The 17,910-nt window shown below is 46.5% G+C and overlaps 1 protein-coding gene across 5 annotated transcripts in view; it reads left to right on the top strand.

Annotated features, from left to right (window-relative positions):
• The window catches only part of LOC144125903 (mediator of RNA polymerase II transcription subunit 12-like protein), an 84,262-nt gene that overhangs the window by 37,780 nt on the left and 28,572 nt on the right, over nucleotides 1–17,910 (top strand). For all 5 annotated transcript variants that reach the window (XM_077659705.1, XM_077659707.1, XM_077659706.1 and 2 more), the window contains exons 28-34: nucleotides 1,905–2,413; nucleotides 4,070–4,243; nucleotides 6,232–6,364; nucleotides 9,192–9,373; nucleotides 13,311–13,431; nucleotides 14,442–14,603; nucleotides 16,371–16,766. In XM_077659705.1, coding sequence (XP_077515831.1) covers nucleotides 1,905–2,413; nucleotides 4,070–4,243; nucleotides 6,232–6,364; nucleotides 9,192–9,373; nucleotides 13,311–13,431; nucleotides 14,442–14,603; nucleotides 16,371–16,766 — 1,677 coding nt within the window. The remainder of the gene's footprint in view (nucleotides 1–1,904; nucleotides 2,414–4,069; nucleotides 4,244–6,231; nucleotides 6,365–9,191; nucleotides 9,374–13,310; nucleotides 13,432–14,441; nucleotides 14,604–16,370; nucleotides 16,767–17,910) is intronic.

Consider the following 17,910-nt stretch of genomic DNA (forward strand, 5'->3'; position numbering starts at 1 on the left):
TTGAAATCTTGCTTTGTAGTCTCATTGATGCAGTATTTTCACTAGTGCTAAAACATGGCCAAAACTGGAACACGCTGCTACATATACATAACTGTGTTCTGCTCCACTGACAGTTCTGCTGATTTATGACCTAACTTGAAATAAATATGTTGCAGCTTATCTGGGAATGGGTAGAAGCATGGAGGAGATAGTCGAAGTGAAATTATTCACTGAAATGGGGCAAGTTGCGTACGGGTGCTTTCTGTGTTAGGTGTGTAAGTACAGTTAAACCTGGATGTAATGAACCTCCATGTAGCAGATTCCTAGATATGAAGTTTCCAATTCTCCGACACCGCCCCTGTTGAAGTGCATGTGTTTGTAAACTTATGTAAAGAAGGTGTTGCAATAATTGACCTGGATACAAAGAACTCACTACGCTGGCGATCTATTGGCTAGTGCTGCATTACTTGAAATTTGGCCGAACCACCCGAAAGTTTCAGTCTCCACAGCTTTTAATGCAATAGCGTTAAGGCTCCTGTTCTGCAGAAAGTCCGGCGTCGTCATTTTCGGTGTTGCGAGCAAAAAATGGACTGAGGTAGTGTGGCCCACATGGCTAGGCGGCAGGTGGACCACCTAGGTCACGTGACCTGTTGACAACATCACAACCTGCCCACAGGATTGTGAGCAAGCTGCTCACTGTGGCAGGTGGCAGTTCAATTAATGATTGGTCGCTAGAGGTTGCTCGGGAAGAGCAGTGTGGCCCTCACAAGCCCCACCTGTGGCATCACCTTTCCATCACAGTCAGTGACGCATCGCTTAACCGCTCCACCACTATGCCAGGGGTGGTATGAGGACTCTCAGGGATCTATGAATTTAAAGTAGAGAATGACCAATTCCATATGTATGGCCATTAACCAGTTTCTCGAAGTTCTTTATAGTGCTACAAAAAACAAGGACACAGGAAGAAGTACACAGGACGGGCGCTGACTCCAACTGGAGTCAGCGCCCGTCCTGTGTACTTCTTCCTGTGTCCTTGTTTTTTGTAGCACTGTAAAGAAGTTGGAGTCAGCACACCCGTCCTGTGTACTTCTTCCTGTGTCCTTGTTTTTTGTAGCGCTATAAAGAACTTCGAAAAACTATGCTTCACCAACCAGCCCCACAACGTGTTTTGTTAAGTGAGCATTAACCAGTCTTGCACGCATACAGAAAACAAGTAACCGATTGCAATTACAGTTAATACTCGATCTCAAATGTAGCTGATTGCAGTGGTCAATTTCTGCTCCATAAAAGTAACTGAACAGTTACAGAATTGTAATCGATTACTATTGCGTTACTTTCCTTCCAACTTTTATTACCATAGCTCAAATTTGCTCAGACTACAATGAAATACAGCGGCTTGCTTGATACCTTGTTCGCAATGTTAATTTTCAATAGGAGTTGCTTTTTGAAGTTGTCGTTGCTAATTTTCTCAGATTTCTTTGTGAAGACATCTGCAGCTACATTGAACACTCTCAATATATGCGCTAGAGGTAAGGATGGTGTTACAATGCATGAACACATTGCACACCACCTCGTATTTGTATTGTGATTCGATGCTAGTGTTCAAGTCCTTTTTTAAGCGCCACTCTTCGTTCTTGCTCTGTGTGGTGGTAGCCTCCAAGTTGGGTGAAGAGAGAGGTAAGTTATGGCACCATCTGACAAAAGGGGGAGGGGGGGGGGGGGGGGGGGGTGTAATACATTGCTTCAAGGTAATACATTGTTTTCAGTATATTATTCGGATATAACAGAGACGGCCTATCTCTTGAATTTCATTAAGTTGAGGCTCATTGTATCCAGGGGGTCTGCTGTAGAATTGGGAACAGAACTGTGGGCTTTTTATTCTTACCAGTACACTTTAATTTCCTTGAACACTTTGACTGACGCAGGCCGAAACTCTGTTGCACATGATCTGCCACCCAAAGGGTGGTGGCAGCGGTGCTGGTACGAACTCTTGGCTCTCCCCTGGTGCAAGCAGCAATGGTGCCGACACATTTGGTGCCATGGTGGGCAATGGTGCCAGTGGCAACAGCAGCGGCAGCTCAGGCAGTGGTGTTGGGGGCGGTGGTGGTTCCGGGGGTGGGGGTGCAAGCCCGCCCGAAGAGCCATGCGACCAGCGGCAGCTGGTCAGTCGTGTGCTGCTGGGTCTTGACCAGTGGAGTATGCGAGTGTCATGGCTGGAGCTACAGCTGCGCTACAAGCAATGTGCCAGCCCTGCTGAGGTCAACGCCTGGCTGGACAGCGTTGCCCGGGCCACCATCGATGTCTTCCAACTGACTAGCGAGGAGTCGCCCTTGCCCACATCGGTGTCCCACCGATCGAACGGAGGGGATCCTGCATCACCGCTGCCATTCACTGCTCGGCCTATTGGCAATGGTGGCAGCAGTACCTATGGAAGGTGGGCGCTACTTATTAGTCCACTTAGCCTATCGTGCATGTTTTTGTGCAGTTCACTGATAGAGTGGGTTGGATATAGGAGCTGCGGTACAGCGCTTGTAGTGTCTATTCATCCTGTGTCCATCGTCTATGTGTTCTGAATTTTGTTTTCAAGATGAACTACATCCGACTAGCCCAACTCGTCATTCTTCTGCATATAGGAGCAGTTGCTTGTACTGGCAGTTGTGAAGGTTGAAAACAAGGTGTTAAGGCAGTATTACATGAAGAGCGCAGAATTTGAGGGTATTGAAAAGTGCAAATTTTTACCAGCGTTCTAGCAACAAACACAGTTTGTGATGGTAAGAATGACATTTAGAAGCTTGTTGTAAGGTGAAATGGCGTGATGCCGCAAGCACTCTTTGAAAGACCCTCGCTTGTTTGGTATATGTTTGAAGAGTAAATGATCTTAAAACTGTACGGATGTGCTGCTGATGTGCAGTAAAATCTCACTGACACATCCACAGTCCATATGATATCCCTGTTCATGTGCTCAAAAACATGAGCAATAAAAATGTTCCATTGAGTTATACTGTTTTCCTTCTGGACGATACATACCCGGATAGTATGATTTTCCTGCAGTTACATTCATAATTTAGTTGCATTCTGATCGTTGTTTTTCTTTTTCTTTCTTTCTTTTTCGTAGGCCCTTTTCTTTCTCTGTGCTAGAGTGATGTGTGATTGCCCACCTGCTGCAAAGGGGAAGATCATGGGGAGAGACTTTTGTCTCACAGTCGGTGTAGCGGGGCTGGTGATGATGATGAAGGGCTTAGTGCCATGTCGTCATTATCATCAGCACCAACATTGACCACAGCGAGCTACTGAGTGTGCAAGTTTCTCAAAAGTTGTAGTCCTGAACTATCTTCCATACCCTCAGGGATTCTGGCTGCTCTGCATCTGTGATTGAAGTGTCTGATCTAACAAATATGCTGCTAAGAAATGCTTGGGCATGTTTTTTTTTTTTTTAGTAACCTGCTTTTCTTGATTTGTTTAGAACTAGCACACTGTATGTAATTTTTAGTGTTTAAATTCAGGCTAGGTTTGGCATCTTTCAGTTTGAATTTGATTTGGACTGCTAATTTTGCATTCCTACTGGAAGGCGCTAGTTTTAAGGTGTAATAAGAGAAAGGTAGATGATGTTGTGGCAATATTTGCAAACGGAATGAGCCTAGTTTGCACGTGGTGCCTTTGCTAGGGCATAAAACCTCTATTGGTGAGAGCCAAGTGCTGTTGAATTGTGAGTTTGGTATAACAAATATGTCCAGTGTCGAATTTGTTCTGTTACTCATAATAGAGTTTGGCTCATTGAAATGGCATAAGCATTTCATTAGGGATCTTTATGCTCAGACAGTTTTTTTGAGCATTTTGCCCATGCCTGAAACTACTTTTTGGCTACTTTTATTATTTCCTTTCCTTTCTGAAGGTGGAATTTCATCGGTAGTTTTTTGCTGGTGCATGCGTTATGCCTTTTTGCTTGTGTTGTTAGGTTGAGTTTGCCTAGCATAAAAGCACTCCCCGTCTGAGTACAGTTTTTGGCACTTGCCTGTTGCCTTTTAATGCTTTTGTTTTTTAATCTTGTAACCTTTCGTGCTCTGTCGTGTTCTGGTTCACATTGCTGCAGGCAGGAGAACGACCGCATCTGGTTTGTGGCTCCGCTGATAGCCAAGCTACCCGCTGCTGTTCAGGGCAAGGTGCTGAGAGCAGCGGGGCAAGTCCTGGAGAGTGGCAGCTGGGCTTCCATCACTTCATCATCTTCTTCCAAGAGCAAGGATAAGGACAAGCACGTCCAAAGGAGGCACGTCTAATTACTGTATTTTTTTCAGTGTCTGCTTCTGTTCAAAAGCAAAGTGAGTGGGCTTCACTTGTCTAACTGAGCTTGTTTCTCTCCTAGCCAAAACCAGACAGCAGGTCTTGTGTGACTGCACCAGTAGTATGGGCGCACATCGGCATAGCAGTCCTTTCAAGAACTAGGTTGTCAGGGCAGTTATACAGTTGAACCTCGCTACAAAGAAACTGATGGGGTGCGCGAAAAATTTCGTTAAAGTGGAAATTTCGTTGTGGCGAAATCAGCCCAAAAACACTGTCAGGTTGGAAAACATAGTCCCAAAACATCATTTATTTCCAAAGAAGTCAGTCAGCTGCTTCTGCTCCTTTTTTTTTTTTTGCCACGAGTGCCGTGGGGCGACTTTCGCACTCGGTGAGCAGTTGCATCGCGACGTCGTCATCGTGAGCACCAATAGATCTGCAGAGCACATCAAACGCTTTCATCACTTTTAGTGCAGATGGTAGTGCTAAATCCTCTGCGTCGCTGTCATCATCCAATGATTTGTTGCTGTGGCAAACGCCTTCAATAATGGCTTCATCACTCAGCTCCTCGGAAGAAAGGAAGAAAGGGCTGCCCAGGATATCCTACGGGGGTGGCGTACGTCGAAGGGGGAGTTAATTTTTGGGCATTGTTCCTCTTCGAGACAAAATAAAAAGAACAAATTGAGGCATTGAGACAGTGATATATTGGTTTCACATAACGCAATGCAAAGATTAAGCCGCTCAGGTGATTGTGAGCGAAGAAAATCAATTCCTCCAGTGACAGAAAGGAGCGCCGGGCAAATTTTCGAGGTAGCGGCCGCCATCCTTTGCCTCCCATTGGCGCCGTCACTGAAACACAGCCACTGATTTCCCTTTGAAAGGTTAAAAATAATTATCCATTCATTTTGTGCATCTTCGTTGGCAGCCAAGTGGTGATGCATTAAAGAAATGCTATACTTATGGGATAACGCCATAAAAAACAGCGCGACTGTCCTGTCAGCCCCTCGTAGCCGCGCATCGTGCGTACCGACAACACGCTGTTTCTGCTCCAGGAGTCTATGCCAGCGCCGCCAAAGCCAAAGCCTCACGGGAAGAGCGCTGCTTTTGCCACTACAAAACCTTCTAGAACACTGTAGTTTCAATGAGTGGATCAATTGGTTCCAGCGAAAGTTTAGTGAAACAAAGCAGCGTGGACCTACGGAAGTACAAAGATGGGCGGCGATATGCTTGTTTTATTGTAAGATAGATTTTTAAACCCAGCTTCGCATAGCAAAAATTTCATTGAAGCGAAAATGCACCCCAAAAATGGTTCGTTGTGATGAGAAATTTGTTCCATTACTTTCTATGGCGAGCTGACGGGGAATTGTAAATATTCGTTGAAGCGACGTTCGTTGTAGCGGGGTTCGACTGTAGCATTGGAGCATGCTGTGTTTTATTTGTCTGCTGGTAAATTAGCTTACTGGGGTGTCTTGGCAAGTACGTTATTTTGCGTCCCTTAAAAATGCCTTTGCTATTCCGAAGAACAAAGAAGAGGAAATCGCTTGCGCTCAGAAAAATTATGCCACCATAAGTTGAAAAACTTATCTTTTTCAAAGTTATTCTTAGAAATCCAGAAGTGTAAAGTCTGCAGTGAGACAGTTACAGTATTCCTGGACACATTTCTGACTACAGTCTGTGCACAGAGACTCGCAAAAGTGTGAAATTGGCAGGCATTAAGAATTTGAACTTTCCATTTGGAGAAAGGTGACCCATGACACCATCTCGACTGTCTTCTGTGTGGGTGCAGTGCTTTTCATCCAACGCTCCAGGGGTGTGACCAGTATAGTGGTGTAACCCATAAACTGAAAAATGTGATATACGTAGTATTCATATGCATTCGTGCTGCCCACTGTTACCTGTTGACAAGGTGACTCCACCATACTGTTGAGCTGTGCTGACTTTTTTCTGCAATTATTTTTATTTTCTTTATGCCTGCAGTGCATCGCTCCTGAGCCACCAACCATTCTTGTCACTGGTGCTCATGTGCCTCAAGGGACAGGACGAGCAGCGGGAGGGTCTGCTGAACTCACTCTACTCACAGCTCAACCAGTGCCTGCACCTTACCAAGGATGTGAGTGCTGCACAGTTAGGACAAGTGTAGATGGGAGCACAGTGCCTGTTCCTCTTCTGCACACTGTTGAAGTGAGGTAGCAGCGGCAGCAGCCGGGCCTGCTTGGAATTCTGAACTTCTTGTGATTGGTTGGCTTGCTGCATGTAGGGTAGCTAGCTGGGCATTGCTTTTCCTCTCTTTTCTCTCTCTCTCTGATTGGCAGGCTGTCATCTGCAGGGTTTGCCTGCTCCTCCTGATAGGCAGCCATGGGCCTAGAATGTGTGTGGGATTTTTGTCATGCCTTCCTTCCTGTTTATGGACAATTTAAGCGATGCACAGGTCCTGATTGATTTGTGCTGGGATGCAGCTATTTGGCTCATGTTCTGGCAGAAGCCACCTGAAGGCATAGTCATCGCACCTTTCTTGAAGTAACCAATGTTTTTGTTGTCTGAAGCTTCACTGTCTGAACGTAGTAATCCCATAGGTGCTATCTAGCGGTGCAGTCGGTTGGCTGTTGCGATTTCGATGCGATTTCGATATGCTGACCTCGTGGGACGGCCACGCTATCATAAGCAGGACGATCGTGCTTTGCAAAATGTAGGGGCTGCAAAAGCAGTACTCGATTGCTTTTATAACAAAGGTAATTGTAGCTGCCTGAAGCATCAGCAGCGTGTCAAGCGTTGCTACACAGACTAGGTAAGGTATGGAGAGCCTGCAGCTATCTGCACGGCTGAAGCGGGCCACTCCAGCCATGCTCTGCAGTTTGGCCATGGACACTCGGGCCAGCATTCCCAGAGACTCGTCGGTCATGCTTTCAAGAAATGTGCGATATCACATGTGCTTGATTGTACTAAGGACAAGTTTCTATGGAAGGATCTCTCTGACAAGGGAGTCTCAGAAGGCAGTACACCCGACAAAAATGACCATTATAGCTTGAAATGTAGTGAAAATAGGTAAATGCTTTTAGTGAGCTTGCCTCACTCGCATTTTGTGCGGTTGAAAACTTTTCTTTTCATTCTTGCTTTCCCAAAATTACACCTGTATCATATGCAGGTGTTTTATACCTGGGTCTTCATGGTATGACCCACATTCTTAACAGTTATAAAAGCATCCTAAAAAACTCTACGAAGGTCATAATGCACAATGTATACGATATATTGCAGCATATAAGTCAACCTTGCAACTCACGCCCCTCGGTGGGAAAAAAAAAGTTACTCCAAGTATAAATCGACAGCAAAAGCAATATGGCCTGCTATGAACTAAATTAATTTACTGTGACTCCTGGCGTCAGTGTATATTTAGTACATTTTTAAAAAATAAATATATTTTTCATCTGTTTTGGCATTTTGATTAAGATAAAACAACATTCTTCTTAAGACAGACAGATTATTTTGTTTTTACCTTTCATTAAAAAAAATTTTTCACAAAACTGGCCTTATACCTTAAACCGCACTGCAGTCGAGCCCGCAACGAACGTGAGCGTCACGCGGCGTTTGTTCATTATATCCCGAAGTTCGTAGTAAGTGGACCACCGCTTTAAAGACAGTTGCTTGTCAAAACACAAAATTTTTTCTTTGCGAAAAAGTCCGTGATGGACGTCTGTTTCTGTAGCGCAGATCCGATGAGGGAGGTTTCCAGGTTATTTAAAGCAGAAGCGTTTGTATCGCCGAGGTTCTTGGCATAGACAAGCTGTCTGAGGCTCTCTATGTAGCTCATTGCCACAGGCGCACTTATGGGTGCTGGCTCCGAAGTTTCATCCTCATCCGATTCCTCTGCGTCACTCTCGTCCCGCACTTCAGAAACGATGCCCTCGTTCGTGCACGGTTCCGCGGTGTCGCTGTTGTCATCAACAGAAACGAAATCATTCCACCCAATGTCATGACCCCCCATATCAGAGTCGACGACGAGCTGCCACAAATCGCCTCCGGGCTGGTCATCTTCCGAAGCATCAGGCTCGGCATGAGACACTCAACGAAGCCGGCCTTGCAGAAGCAGTTCCGCTCGCCAGTGGCCATCACCTCCGCCCAGGCCGCTTTCATCATCTCTACTGCTGAATGCAATGGAAATGGGCACGGTGTTCCCGTCCACCATCCCGAATTACAACCAGGGCCCGAGATTTGAACGAAGCCATCGAGATGTCTGCACCGCAACAAGTGACAAAAGCGCGCGATGGGGTAGACGTGCAACGTGCACAGGCGGCAAACAAGCCAATCAAGCTAAAGATAGAATGCACAGCGCCAGCGGAGAGACCAATGAGGGGCGTCCGTGAGCGTCAGTGCAGCCACCTCTTGGCTCCCACGGAAGGCCTGCTTCACGGAGTGTGGCCTCCGCCATCGGCACAGGCAGCAGCGCGGTTGATCGCGGAGGCCACGTGCAGATTTGCAAGAAAGTGAGAGAGGGGAGCGGAGTTGTGAGGAGGGGCGGGAGGGCGATGTTGGAAGGCGCGTCGGCGGGTAAGGATAGCTCGCTCGAGAGCGGCGCAAAACGGGGCAGGCAGTTGGCCTGCGATGAGTCTCGAGAAAACATGCTGCGCGCCAGGCGCACAAAGGGGAAGGAGGCAGGTTATCTCGCATCGCGGCGCCGGGTTTACGTCGTCCGTTCGCTGTAACCAACCAGCAGGGCTTATTGACGTTTGTTATATGTGTGATTTTGTGCCATTGAAACAGTGTATATTTTGACGGTCGCGCAGGTCTCGTTCGTTATAAGCGAAAGTTCGTCTTTAGTGCGGCCATTATATGTGGGCTTGACTGCATAATACATTGTGTGTGCTCAGTCACTTTTCCAGCCTGTCCGATGTGTTGTTGCCATGTGTTTTACGTTGACGGGCTGGTCTGGCATTCATCTGCAGGAGAAAACCGTGGCAGAGGACCTGAAGGGTCGTCAGCTCTTGCAAGAGGCACTGCTACTGAGGCTAAGCCTTGTGGGTGGCATGTTTGACATGATCCAGCGCAACACGGGCCTCACTACTGACTGGGCCCTGCTGCTCGTGCAGCTCATCACCTACGGGGTTGTTGACCTGCACTCAAACTTGTACGTAGTGTGCCTGTTCATTGTGTTTTCTGTTTGGCTTGTTTCTCTTGCAAAACAATGAGGACACTGCCTTTCGGAGGGGACTTTCTTCACAGTGGCAGTGCGCATGTGCTTGTCTAGCGTCTATGTTGTGAAACTTATTAGTGGCATGAGGAAAAGAGGCTGTTTTGTCCTGGGCATAGTCACGAGTGCTGGCGATCGATGGTGATATGCTTTGTATGTGAATTACCTGTTTTTCATCCAGTGTGCCTATAGAGATTCCCCAAGATAGAGCAGATTTCAGTTAAGGAGTAATTGTTTGTTAGCATCCACCTAATGCGTTGAAGCCATGTGGCTGCACTCGTGTGGAAGTTAGTAATTGCTTCCTTGGTTTATTTGTCCTGCATGTCGCTAAAGCTCCCAGCATGACTTTGAATGGACCTTGCCGCCTTCTGTATTACACTGTAGCTGGTAGTAGTGGGAAATAGAAAATGGAAGTTGAAAATTTTGCATCTAGTACCGTATATACTCACATAATGAACCCACTTTTTTTCCAGAAAAGTTGACATCAGTTTGGGGGGATGGTTCATTACGCGGGAAAAAAGAGTTTCAACAGATTTTTTTGGAAAGGTCGAGATTTCATATCATACCTCCATCCATCCTTCCGTCACGACAAAAGCTGCTGGAGTTTAGCATCGTTCACTTTGACGCAATCCGCACCTGCTAAGCGCGGCTGATCATGCTGAACACCGGCCCTGAAGGTCAGGTGCGCATTTTTTACGCGAGATGAAAGAAACACAAATTACGGTGACAAGTGTGTAATGCGAATATTTAAGCCTTAGCTTACAGCGCACGCCGCTCTGCCAAGTTTGCAAAGTGCGCCACGCTCCCCCGTCTCCCCCCTACCCCTCTGGGTGGAGCTCTCCTCAAAAGTTAAACAAAAGTAGTGATGCTATTAGTGGTCGGCAGCATCTTGGCGCGCTGCCAAGATCTGCGCTGCGGACAGCGAAAACTGAGGAACCTACTACAAAAAACTAAAGGCTGAAAAAAAAAAATTCTGGCCAACAAAAGCGGGGGGCGGGTTTATTATGCGAGTGGGTTCATTATGCGAGTATATGCAGTATATTTTGCCGGGTATTATGTTGATTTTTACACTGTGAAAGCATGCCACCGAATTTCTCGCCTCAGGCATGCTGGCATGGTAAAAGCTCATTTGTGTGAACTTCAAGGGAAAAAAATGTTTGTATTATCTGAAAGTTTGAATTATTGAATGACCTAGAAAAACTGTTAAGAACTGCTTGCATCACGATAAATTCATATGGTGAAAGGCTGGGCAATGGTTGTTCGATTTTGAGATGGGAATAGCACGGCAGTGACTGTTTTTCACATTTTGATCAGTCCTATATTGTGTGCATGCTGTCATGACCATCGAAGCAGAGCTGCTCCAAAATTGTAAGGACCTACCGCATCTTTCAGAGTGCAATGCTGTGGAGCTCCACTGCTATCGCTTGACATCCATCATGAGCGGCACCGTTGTGCATGAGTAGGCTTCACTGCACAAACAACAGCATGTGATGAGCGTGCAATTTCGGCGCACTGGAAGAATGGAACCACGTGGATGGAAGCAAAGGGAGCCCAGTGGTGCCTAAGCAGCAAGAAAAAAGGGGGGGGGGGGGGAACGTACGATGGTCTCTTGCCATGCTGGTCATACCTGAACATGACCTCCCTTCCGGAGCCCATTTGAATTAACCGCTGCGAGATTCTTAGTGTCTGATGGTGCCATAGAATTACACACGCCTTGGCTGGGACTGAGCTGGCAAGGGAATTATCCAGATTTCCAAATTAATGGGGGTAGAGTTAATGAGCTTTTACTGTAGTTCTGAATCCTGGATCTGAGTTTGAATGAATAGCAGTCACATGGTTCTCACTGTGGCGTGTTTGCTTTCGCATCTGGGCTTTGTCTAATCAAGTGCACTCATTGGCGGCATGCCGAACAGTGCAGCCGTTTAAGGTCGTTTGTTAGCATAGCCACTATGCTATCATCTCTGTATGCACGACATACCGTATTTACACAATTGTCAGTCGATCTGTTTTTCAAAATTTGAAAATCCGAAGGGACAGGGGGGGGGTTGACTTAAAATCGAAACCAAAGCATCGCACCATAAATAAAGGCAAGACAAACGTGATATCAGGCATGCTAGAGTGTGGTTGCATTTTTGTTGTGCGGCTCCGTCGCATCCCTCTTGGTGCTGGCCTTGAGCAGCTGCTATTTCAACGCGCAGAACCAGCATCCCCAACCCGCGCGAGGCGGCCGATGGTGGCCGGCGATAAGCAGCAAACCTGCCTCAGCCCACTCCCCACACGTGGCCGCAGATTGCGGTTGCTGATAAGTGGCGGTGGCCCGATAACGCATTCGCGTTGGAAGTTTTTTGTTTTTGTTGTTTACTTTCAACTGCGTTCTCGGCGCTCAAGGGAGTGTCCATAGATGATGGAAGGGCCGCTGTTCCAATTGCGGCGGCACCCCCACTCGGAACTGCAGCCATGCTGGGGAGTGTCGGTAGCTGACGGAAGAGCCGACGCCGTTCACAATAGTTTCTTTGTGGCTCTGACGCATTTGACTGCTGCCGGCCGCGTTTCACAAGCTTTTAATGTAGTGCTTCGTCATTTGTGCTCCGAGTCCGGTAAGCGGCCCGCACTCATTCACGGTTACATTAAGATGGCTGTCATTCTTTACGTCGAAGAAACGAACAGCTGTGCGCCGGGCCACAAGTTCGACATTTGCAATGGGTGATACAGGTGTGGCAGCTGCAGCGAGGCAAAATTTTCAGCTGTTCCACGCGATGTCGTGATGTGGCTTTTTGCGAAGTGCGGGATTTCGCTGCACGACGATGTTAGGGCAATGAGCTGTGGGACCGCAGCAGCGATCACGACGGCAGCGCTAGTGAGGACAATGGCGCAAGTGTGGACGATTAGTCCAGAGACTAATACATTATCGTTTTCGACTGTGCCCACGGGTGCGCCTGCGCGCGGTAGTTGGTAGCAGCTGGTGATAAGCGGAGGCTGCAAAATAGTGCTATCGTGTTCTATTATTACAGGCCAAGCGTAAATGCCCTCACAAGTTTTTTTTTTTTTTTTCAGAAATGTGATGTTGGGGGGTCGACTTACAATGGTGTAAATACGGTACGCGCCTGCATCCAGAGAGGTGTGATCACACGGAGGTGTCAGAGCTTGCATAAGACCATCTAGCAGTTGAAGTTGAATAGGCTTTTTTGGCTGAAGTTGATTTTTCAGATGCCCAAGCCATCTTTGTAGAGTCTGAATGTAGAGTCTGAATAATGGGTTGCTGATTGTATTTGACAGTTAATATCTTTCATTTCTGTAATTAGCAGCACAATTTCCTGCATTCTTTAAATTTAAAAGCTTCAAAAATATTTGAGGATTTCAGATATTGCTATTCGCTTCGAAGCTAGAATTAAATTCTGAATTATTCGCCTCACTATTCGAAACATTTGATTAGGTATGTGCACAAACCTTAATGTTTCTCTTCTGATGCATTTTTTTTGTTGTTGTTTCATGAAAAAAATTACCAATGGTATTCAAATGTATTGCACATAAAATGGCTTACAGCTAGTTCAGGAATATTCGTAGTTGGAATGTCGCATTGCTATTATTATCGTTTTTGTTTTTGCCAGGAGGGGAGACTGTTTTATCTGTCAGACCTGTGTAGCCTTGTTGTTCATGATTAGCAGTAACCCTGTGTTTAAGAACAGTTAATACTTGTTCATTCAGGTGGTGAGCTTCTGTAACAGAAGTCCGGTGCAACGTCATTGTGCAGTGTTTCTGCAGGGGCATATTCTGTGGCAGCTTTGAACTAGTTTTTTCTTTTCCTGCCTTCTTTTTTTTTTTTCTACAGTGTATGTGTGAGTGAAGTTTTATTTTATTTTGTACCTTTCTGCAGTGAACTCTTCACAACCGTCCTTGACATGCTAGCTGCTCTCATCCACACAACCCAGAATGCTGATAGCACGTCTGGAGAGGAGACGCGTAAACAGTATCTCAACCTAGTCAAGAAGATCAAGGTACTGTCAGAGTTCTACTTATTTATTGTTTTTTTTTATCAAGCACCTTTATAGTGCCCATTCATTTGTTAAACTACTGCAATATTACTTTAGTTGTGATGCCTTGTTGCTGACAGGCACAAATTCGTATGTGCTGCTTGCCGCTGTAAGGGTTCGTCAAACACTGAAAAAGTGGTATCTAGGCTTTGTCTTTGTTAATTTTGTATGTTTTCGATACTATGCACATACCAGCGGTCAGGGCTTGTTTCATAGCATAGATTTGTGGGTTTAGTGGTGCATGACTAACAAAAACTTGGCACAACCAGTCAGGATGGAAAGTAGAAGTGCACAGGACAATCACTTCTGTCCTAGTTCATGTCCTCCATGATCTGTTGCATACTTCATCCTTTCTAATTGCACATAGAGCATTCAAGCTTAGATATGCAGCTGACTCTCATCTATCTGAGCTCACTTAATTTTAATTTCCTGTTTATTCGAACTGATGCTTTGGTCCCATCAACATCTGGCATTGAAGCCTTAAAATATAAGGCTGTGCTTAATTTGAAAATGTTTTCAGTCAACTTCGAATTTGAATTGCTGTGAGTCAGTTGCATTATTGAATAAACTTGGCTTGCTGCTGTAGAATATTGCACAACATGCTTAGACTTGGTGTGTTTGTATTTCTCGGTGCGTGCACTCAAGTGCATTACCCATGATTAAAGCAGCTAACTGCTGAATATCTGATGCAGTCTGAGTTGATACGGGGCCAACATGGACAGCCATTTGCTGCATTAAATCGTCTCACTCACAAAAATGAAACGTGACTTATTTGCTCTTATTGGAAACCTAATCTGTGATGTGACCATTCAGTAGTAGATTGCATGATGGCTACTTTTAGCCTTTATATCTTATTTGCTGACACTTTTTCAAGAAGAATAGCAGCATGAGACTCTTCCCTTTCTGAAGTTATTGTAATCATTCCAGTTGTGATCATATGAATAAGGACAGCATTGGCATTTCTTGTATTGCAGAAAGAACTCTGTGACCTGGACACGGACGCCATCAAAATGGTGCACCAGCTATTGCCGTTGGTGAAGCAGCAGTGTGAGGTGATAGCGTGTGAACCGATGGGGAGCCTTATTGACACCAAGGGTAACAAGATCGCTGGCTTCGACTCTATAGACAAGAAGCAGGTTGGTAATATTCATCTGTGCCTTACTTACTGGACATGGACACATGAGGCAGCTGTTGATTTCTGAATGACAGAACTGTGGGAAGCCATTGGAGACCAAGGATGGGGAGCAAAACGGCGCCATCACTGGCACTGATAATAGTCTCATGAACTGAAACGGTAGTTTACTTTGCAGGTTGCATTGTTTGTAATTTTGAAAATAGGAATGTTCGAAACATGACAAATTGCGCTCACACTTTCCGAGATTGGCCTGTTAAATATTGATGTTGCAACGTCAAAAACTTGAGTTGACACTTAAGCTCCACCTTAAAGGTATGAATGATAGCGTTAATGGGTCCCTTTAGTTGCCTGGGGTCCTCTTTGCTTATCACTTTGTAGACGTGATCATTCTCTACTTAATGTTCATAGATTGTGGGGAGCCTTCATACCACTCCTGGCGCCGTGGTGCAGCGGTTAATCAATGCTCCATTGCCCTGGAAGGTGGGGCTTGTGAGACCCCTCTTCCTGAGCAACCTCGCGACCAATCACTAATTCAACTGCCACCTGCCACGATGGGCAGTTTGCTTACAGGGTGGGGAGGTTGCCACCTGCCCATTCTAGTGTAAAACAGCATTTCATTAGTACACAGCCTGCTATTGCACCCTTAGCACAAATACTAACTGCAGTTTTTGGTACCTTTTTGGGTAGCTTTACTGAGAACGAATAGGGTTAGTTGTAGTTTTTCAAGCTCAGTGACAAAGCAAAAATAATCGGTCATTCATTGAGTTCCTTTCACAATGGTTAGATTGCACAGGGCATGACTGTGGTCTGCCATGCTACCTGACACAACCTTGCGTGGGGTTTCTAAGAAAGCACAGTTCGGGCCCCTCTCTTAGGGCCAAGACTGTTCCGCTAGCTCCAACCATTCTTGTGGCTGTGGAGAAGAACACGTCGAGGAATAGCCCGCAGGCAAATTGTTTATTCCCAAACATCTGTTATTTGCAGCCTAGGGTGGGCGGGGGGTAAAGTGTCTTCCCACACTGGCAAAAGAATTGCTGAGACAGACAGTGTGTTGTGAGTGCTTTCCAGTAGGTCAAGGGTGCATTAACATGCTAAGTTAAGCTAATTGGCACATGCTTGTATTAACAGTGCAAAAAGTGGGACGGGACACTTAAGCTCCGCATTAAGGGTGGGGTGCGACAGCGTTAATGGGTTAATGACGAATTGAACATGATCTACTTTAAATTCATAGATCCCTGGGAGTCTTCATACCACTCCCGGTGCAGTGGTGCAGCGGTTAAGCGATGCGTCACTGCCCTGCAATGGCAGGTGCTACCACTGGTGAGGTTTATACCACCCAGGTTACTCATCCTGAGCAGCCTCTTGTTAGTCATGACCAATCATTAATTTAACTGCCACCTGCCATGGTGGGCATTTGCTCAAAATCCGGTGGGAAGATTGCGATGATGCCACAAAGTCACTGACCGAGGTGGCCCACATGCCACCTAGGTGGTCCACCCACCAAGGTTGCTGCTGTGGGGACTTTTCATGGATTTTTCGCTCACGCTCAGCGACGAGGACGCTGGCTTTTCTGCGACACAGGCTTCTAAAGTTTTGCATTAAAAGGTGGGGGACCTGCAAAAAAGTGGGGACCTGCAAGTGGGCAAAGTTTCTTCCTTGTTTGTCCCCCCCCCCCCCCCCCCCCCTCCCCCCCCCTCTGGCACTACTTTTTCTGTTGCGGATAAAGGGAAACTCACAAGACTTCATGTGACCTATTGTGTATATCCAGGGTCTGCAAGTATCTGAAAAACAATGTGTGAGCCCCTGGGACCTGCTGGAAGGCCAGCGCAACCCTGCCCCACTTCTGTGGACCTGGTTTGGGGCAGTGCGCATGGAACGCAAGCCTCGCTCTGAGGAGGTGCCCCGCGGCAGTCTACTGTGGCACACACACTCGGCCCTGGCCAAGGCACCTTCCTACTTCCTTGAACCTCCGCCCCTACCTCCCGAGGAACTGTTGGAGCCCCCTGCACCCCTACCGGCTGCTCCACCTGCTGCGGGGGTTGGCGGGCCCCATCTGGGCCCGCCCCCACATTTGGCACCGCCCCCACACTTGGCTCCGCCTCACCACCTCGTGCCCCACCTGGCTCCACCTCACATGGGCCAGCCCCCTGACAAGCACCTGCAGGTGGGTGGTTGCTGGAGTCATGGAAGCAGAAACTCTGCTTAGTGGCAGGTTTTTGTACTTCCACAGGTGGCTAGAGGCCACTTAGTGCTTCAGAGCATACTCCTCATGGGAGCACAGCTGTGGGAAGGGTTGTCAACTTGTGTTTCGAAGTTATGAGGGGAAGCCTCTTCCTTTGCATGTGGGTTCCACACATAGGGCTGCACTTGCAGTTCGCTTATTTCAGTGTTCTCTTTTTGCTGCCACTTGTACTTACTTTTGCATATAATTTACAGGTGCTCACATTAGTTTTTGGTACACCCAAGTTACATAATACCTGAATTTTCTCGCTGCCTAGAGGGCACAGCTGGGCATTGAAAGGTGCATTGGGCAGGCCGCAGAGGGAAGGGTAAAACACACCCATCAGTTCGTGCCTGCATGCTTGAACTGCCCAGCAGTTCAGCTTTGTTGTAATTTTTATGTTCCAAAAATTCCTGTGGGCACCTGTACTTTACTCTATATGGTGTAAATGTAAATTTTAGTGTAAAAGAAATTCAGCACAATCTGAAAAAGAGGGGGGGGGGGGTCCAGCACACAGTGGGAATTGCAGTAGCCTTTCTGGCCAGTTTTCATGTGTATTTCACATGGAGGAAGCTGCTGAGCACGATAATTTGGTTATTCATGTGTGCAAGGTTTTCCCCTCAGAAAACAGTACTTGAAAACAGCACCCGCGCTTTGTCGCAAGGCAGCCAGCCTGATTGTCATCACCACCAAGCAATGGCGGTAATGAGTGGATCAATTGGTTCCAGCGAAACTTCAGTGAAACAAAGCAGCGTGGACCTACAGAAGTACACAGATGGGCGGCGATATGCTTGTTTTATTGCAAGATAGATTTTTAAACCCAGCTTCGCATAGAAAAAATTTCGTTGAAGCGGAAACGCGCCCCAAAAATCATTCGTTGTGATGAGAAATTTGTTCCATTACTTTCTATGGCGAGCTGACGGGGAATTGGAAATATTTTATTGAAGCAACGTTCGTTGTGTCGGGTTTCGACTGTATCGATGAAGTTATAGCTGACACTACAAACTGGGATCAAGGCTGCTTTAGTGCTAGTGACATTTTCTGTAACTATTTGTGCTAAAGCCTTGGCAGCTCTTGCGTAGAGTCA

The sequence above is a fragment of the Amblyomma americanum genome, chromosome 3 (genome assembly GCF_052857255.1).
Source record: "Amblyomma americanum isolate KBUSLIRL-KWMA chromosome 3, ASM5285725v1, whole genome shotgun sequence".
In the NCBI taxonomy this organism is placed as follows: Eukaryota; Metazoa; Arthropoda; class Arachnida; order Ixodida; family Ixodidae; genus Amblyomma; species Amblyomma americanum.